General features: G+C 43.8%; 1 protein-coding gene across 7 annotated transcripts in view; it reads right to left on the bottom strand.

Annotated features, from left to right (window-relative positions):
- Positions 1-6249, bottom strand: part of EIF4ENIF1 (eukaryotic translation initiation factor 4E nuclear import factor 1) — a 55637-nt gene that overhangs the window by 23726 nt on the left and 25662 nt on the right. For all 7 annotated transcript variants that reach the window (XM_017499527.2, XM_017499528.2, XM_017499536.2 and 4 more), the window contains exons 5-7: positions 5167-5453; positions 4708-4909; positions 3498-3673 (exon numbers count right to left, since the gene is read on the bottom strand). In XM_017499527.2, the coding sequence (XP_017355016.1) occupies positions 3498-3673; positions 4708-4909; positions 5167-5453 (665 nt within the window). The remainder of the gene's footprint in view (positions 1-3497; positions 3674-4707; positions 4910-5166; positions 5454-6249) is intronic.

Genomic DNA, 6249 nt, shown 5'->3' with positions numbered 1-6249 from the left:
CACTCCAGCCTGGGTAAGGAGAGCGAAACTCCGTCTCGAAAAAAAAAAAAAAAAAAAAAAAAAAAAAGAATTTAATAGCACCTCCATGGAAAACATGGAGACAGGGTTAATAGCTTAGTTCTGACTGCCTAGCATTAACCACATTTTGGTTGAGGTTGAAGGCCAGAGGACAAAACAGGGCTCAGTTGCTATTCCTACCTTTATGCTTCAGAGGTAGTATATTTGGAAGAGTTAAGAGAAGAAACTCATTATTGGAACTGTATAAATTACAAGTCAGTTTCCATCAATTACTGGCTGTGTGACTTTGTGTGACAAATTCTATGTCTGTTTCCTCATCTGTAATTTGAAATAGTAATATGATTTATATGGGATTTGTGAAGATTAGATGACTTACTGTGTGTAAAGCTCTGTATATACAATAAGCACTGTATGCATGTTACCCATTATTATTAAAGGTTTAGGCTTAGGCTAAGCACGATGGCTCACGCCTGTAATCCCAGCACTTTGGGAGGTCGAGGCAGGCAGAGCACTGGAGGTCAGGAGTTCGAGACCAGCCTGGCCAACATGGTGAAACCCTGTCTCTACTAAAAATGCAAATATTAGCCAGGCATGGTGGTGTGTGCCTGTAATCCCAGCTACTCAGGAGGCTGAGGCACAAGAATGGCCTGAACCTGGAGGCAGAGCTTGCAGTGAGCTGAGATTACACCACTGCACTCCATGGTGGGTGACAGAGTGAGAAACTCTGTCTTCAAAAAAATAAAAATAAAAAAAGCAAAGAAAATAAAAGAAAAAAAGATTGCCATCTGTCTTCTAAGAGAGAAAAAAAAAAAGTCACTAAACTGTTGATGTGGAAGACATACTGTACCCTCAGAAGTTAAGAATTTGAAAGGGCCACTCAGTTTAGAGCAACTAAATTAAGCTTGCATCTGAATATGATCCAAAGGACTGGCTTGGGAGACTGTAGGTGAGGCATGTGGCTAGAAGACTTACAATTAAAATTGCTGCTGTAACTTTAGGAACAAAATCACAGTAAGAGTTGCCAACATTGATTTGGAACCACATTCCATATGCTCCAGAGCAGTGCTACAGGCAAGTGTGGACCATGCTGGTCTATATTCAGGTAAGTTCAGGAAGTGAGAATAAATGCTTAGAAACTGGTTGGGCAGGGTGGCTCACACCTATAATCCCAGTACTTTGGGAGGCCAAGACGGGTAGATTACTTGAGGTCAGGAGTTCGAGACGAGCCTGGCCAACATGGCAAAACCCCACCTCTACTAAAAATACAAAAATTAGCCGGGTGTGGTGGTTGGCGCCTGTAATCCCAGCTACTTGTGAGGGTGAGGCGGGAGAATCACTTGAACCTGTGAGGCGGAGGTTGCAGTGAACTGAGATCACACCACTGCATTCCAGCCTGGGCGACAGAGCGAGACTGTGTCTTAAAAAAAAAAAAAAAAAAAAAAAGGCAGGGTGCGGCAGCTCATGCCTGTAATCCTAACACTTTGGGAGGCTGAGGCAGGCAGACTGCCTGAGTTTAGGAGTTTGAGACCAGCCTAGGCAACACAGTGAAACCCTGTCTCTACTAAGCTACAAAAAATTAGCCAGGCATGGTAGTGTGCATCTGTAGTCTCAGCTACTTAGGAGGCTGAGGCAGGAGAATTGCTTGAAGCTAGGAGGCGGAGGTTGCAGTGAGCCAAGATAGCACCACTGTACTCCAGCCTGGGTGACAGCGCAAGGCTCCATCTCCAAATTAAAAAAAAGAAGCTTTTAGGCCGGGCGCAGTGGCTCAAGCCTGTAATCCCAGCACTTTGGGAGGCCGAGGCGGGTGGATCACGAGATCAAGAGATCGAGACCATCCTGGTCAACATGGTGAAACCCCGTCTCTACTAAAAATACAAAACATTAGCTGGGCATGGTGGCGCGTGCCTGTAATCCCAGCTACTCAGGAGGTTGAGGCAGGAGAATTGCCTGAACCCAGGAGGCTGAGGTTGCGGTTAGCCGAGATCGCGCCATTTGCACTCCAGCCTGGGTAGCAAGAGTGAAACTCCGTCTCAAAAAATAAATAAATTAATTAAAAAAAAGAAACTTTTACACCAATTTGGTTTTGCCATAACATTTGTACTTTATACTAAAACACTGGTCTTCAATGGAATGGAAATAAAGCCTTGCACCTCATCATAGAAAATTTAAGAAGAGGCTGGGCACAGTGACTCATGCTTGTAATCACACTTTGGGAGGCTGAGGCGTTAAGATCATGAGGTCAAGAGATTGAGGCCAGCCTGGCCAACATGGCGAAACTCCATCTTTACTAAAAATATAAAAATTAGCTGGGCGTGGTGGCGTGCACCTGTACTCCCAGCTACTCGGGAGGCTGAGGCAAGAGAATTGCTTGAATCCAGGAGGTGGAGGTTGCAGTGAGCCAAGATCAGGTCACTGCACTCCATCCTGGCTACAGAGAGAGACTGTCTCAAAAAAAGAAAATCTAAGAAGACTGCCTTAGAATACATTGGTGGCCCTGTACCTATCAGTAATATGCTGTGCCTGCTCACTTATTTTTGGTAGCAATCTCCTGGGTGTAGGGGAGAACGAAAGGACAACGGAGATAGGCCAGTGTTGCCTGCTCTGTTGTGCCTAGCTTTGTCTGCTCATCCAATAATCAAATAAAGAGGCATTACGATTAAGGAGTAGATACTAATCCAGAAATGCTGATGGGACGGGAATAAGAGTACATAGCACAAGACTGAGGGAGAGTTTACCACTACTTTTAAAGTCCAGAAAGACTGGACCTCAAGAGTTTAACAGCAATACTGATAGCATTACAAGTTCCTTTTCATTAAAGGTTTTTGAAACCATCACATCTAAAATATATCGCCTAACCAGGCAGCCTCCCCCAAGGAATGCAAGTCAATGTGACAAAATCGTCAGTTATCAAAAGTCACCTTCACAGTAAGTCTACAACAAACAACTAACCAAAAGGAGACAATGCAAACATCTGAAAAATTTTATGGCCAGGCATGATGGCTCATGCTTATAATCCCAGCACTTTGGGAGGCCAAGGCAGGCAGATCATAAGGTCAGTAGTTCAAGACCAGCCTGGCCAACATAGTGAAACCTCATCTCTACTAAAAATACAAATAAGCCAGGCATGGTGGTGTGTGCCTGTAGTCCCAGCTACTTGGGAGGCTGAGGCAGAACAGCTTGAACCTGGGAGGGGGAGGTTGCTGTTAGCCAAGATCACACCACGACAGAGTGAGACTCGGTCTCAAAAAAAAAAAGAATTTTTAGTCTACCACCAGCTTAACAAAAGAGTTACCTGGTACAAAAATCGGATTTCATATTATCCCTTAGGCCTCTCAAAACAAAGCCAATAACAATTTAAATATGTAAGAATGCAAGCCAAAACACACAAAAGCATCTAGGAAAACAACACTTTCAAAAAGACGTCTTAAATACTCAGGTCAAATTTAACTACACATTTTAAAGTGTGCTGCTACACTCACCGAAGCCAAGCCTGGCACCTTATCAAGGTTAAAGAACTCATTAAAGTCAAATTCTCCTGGGGACTGCTCAGGCAAGACAGCATCCCTTGGCACTTCTTGATCAGCCGCAGGCTCCTGTGCAAGGATGACCTCTACCTCATCCTCTTCGGCCACTCCTCCATTGCACTCTATTATACCTGAAAGCAAAACCAGGACAAAAACCGTCTGATAAGTAAACCACTCCAGTGTCACTCTGTGGCTTCAGCCCTCAATACACATGCAGAAGAGCCACAGATGACTTTAAAAGCAGACTTCTTGTGCAGGTACTGTACAAGAGAGAACAAAACAGTCCCCGTTCTATAGGAGGTGGAAGTGGAAAAAAGCTTTAATAAAGCCAAAACACCAACAGAATGGGGGAAGGATTATGGTCCCCTTCCTGAGAACTTCATATTTTTTCTTTTTCTTTTTTTTTTTTTTGAGATGGAGTTTCGCTCTTGTTGCCCAGGCTGGAGTGCAATGGCGTGATCTCGGCTGACCAGCCTGGCCGACATGGAGAAACCCCTTCTCTACTAAAAATTAAAAAATTAGCCAGGCGTCATGGCAGGCACTTGTAATCCCAGCTATTAGGGAGACTGAGGCAGGGGAGAATTGCTTGAATTTGGGAGATGGACGCTGCAGTGAGCCAAGATGGTGCTATACTCCAGCCCGGGCAACAGAGGAAGACTCTGTTTTTATTTAAAAAAAAAAAAAAAAAAAAAAAAAAAAAAAAAAAAGAAAAAAAAAAAATATTTAAAAAAAAAAAAAAAGGCAGTTTCAAAATCAGGATGCATCATGAAAAACTTGCCATTTCCTATACATTTGGTGCCCCATTCCTAAGTATACAATTAGCCAGTGATAATCACATCTCTATTTATTTTTGAGACAGAGGCTGGAGTGCAGTGGTGTGAACTCAGCTTACTGCAACCTCTGCCTCCCAGGTTCAAGCAATTCTTGTGCCTCAGCCTCCCGAATAGCTGGACATACAGGAGCCGACCACCACACCCGGCTAATTTTTATATTTTTAGTGGAGATGGGATTTCATCATGTTGGCCAGGCTGGTCTCAACCTCCTCATGTCAGGTGATCTGCCCACATGGCCTCCCAAAGTGCTGGGATTACAGGTGTGAGCCACTGCATCCGGCCTACATTCTCATTTTAAAACAGCGAACTTCCTTCCCAACATTTGCACTGACCTTCCTTCACAGAGGCTGTCCGTCGCCTTGTTCTTTTTCTCCCTTTGTGATCTTCTTCTAGTATCTTATCATCGAAGCCAGTCAGTTCAATGGTTTCAGACTGACTTGTGGGTCCAGCTGAGAACCACTCTGGTTCTTCTTCTGTGTAAGAATCATTTCTTCTGCGTTCACCAAAGACACGCTTACTATCCCCAAACTCTCTCTGGAAAAGTACATAAAACGAGATTTAAAAATTTCTAGTCAAGGTATTTCTACTTCAATCAAGGTCTTCACTGTAATGTTCAATAGTGAAAGGAAGATACGATGCTGTCCACCAGAGGCCCATCACCACCCCCAGCCCCTTCCTCCCTGACTGGTTTAAGAGTGGGGTGTGTTCATGCCTATTCTCAAAGTAACCTGGTATAAATGAAGTCAATGTGTCCCAAGCACATGAACTACCGAAGAATCTAGAAGACAAACCCTGAAACGTTTGTCCTTGAAGTCCCTCTCTCGGTCTCTGTCTCTCAAGTCCCGCAGGTCCTTATCGCTAAGACGGTGATCCTTCTCAAAGGTCCGGGCAGAGATTATCCTCCCACTGCCAATCCTACGTCCACCAAGCAGACGAAGCCCATCACTGTCTTTTTCTAATGGACTTCCTGAGCGCCGAGAACTAACAGCAGCTGTCACGTGGCAGCCCCCTCCAAAGCTCCGCCTCTGAGGGCTTAGAACAACATCTAAGTCATCTTCTTTCACACGCTCTCGTGGATCTAGAAGGACATGGGAAAGAGAAAGTTAAGCAAATCAGTAAGGTGTTTTTTAAGGTGGTATGTCCATGACTGATGGGAGGAAGGGGATGGTTGGAAGACAGTCACTACTTAAATTGGGCTTATCAACAGATTCAGGCTAACATATACATTATATATTTAAATAAGGCTGAGACACTGGCTTTTCTCTTTGAAGTAATACATGTATTTCAGAATAAATGACTTTCCATGATTAGTCTCTGCAGTGCCTTTGACTAAATCCTTACCTAAGAATTATTAGCAAATGTTTTGTCAACTAAAACTACAAGTGTCAGTATTTGAAAAAATAACTGCTTAAAAAGTTAAAGTGTCTCTTCAACAAAATAGTGTTGAACAGTCAGATATCCATAGACAAAGAAATGAACTTAAATCTATATTTGGGGCCAGGCGTGATGGCTTATGCCTGTAATCCAACACTTTGGGAGGCCAAGGCAGGTGGATCACAAGGTCAGGAGTTCAAAATTAGCCTGGCCAAGACAGTGAAACCACATCTCTACTAAAACTACAAAAATTAGCCAGGTGTGGTGGTAGGCGCCTGTAATCCCAGCTACTTGGGAGGCTGAGGCAGGAGAACTACCTGAATGCAGGTGGCAGAGGATGCGGTGAGCCGAGATCACACCACTGCACTCCAGCCTGGGCAAGAGAGTGAGACTCCATCTCAGAAAAAAAAAATCTGCATTTGGTACCGGATATATACAAAAATTCAAAATGGATCACAGATCTTTTTTTTTTTTTTTTTTTTTTGAGACAGAGTTTTGCT

Source organism: Cebus imitator, unplaced genomic scaffold (genome assembly GCF_001604975.1).
Source record: "Cebus imitator isolate Cc_AM_T3 unplaced genomic scaffold, Cebus_imitator-1.0 Scaffold258, whole genome shotgun sequence".
Classification (NCBI taxonomy): Eukaryota; Metazoa; Chordata; class Mammalia; order Primates; family Cebidae; genus Cebus; species Cebus imitator.
The sequence above is the reverse complement of the archived record's forward strand: the minus strand, read 5'-3'. Positions and strand labels throughout refer to the sequence as shown.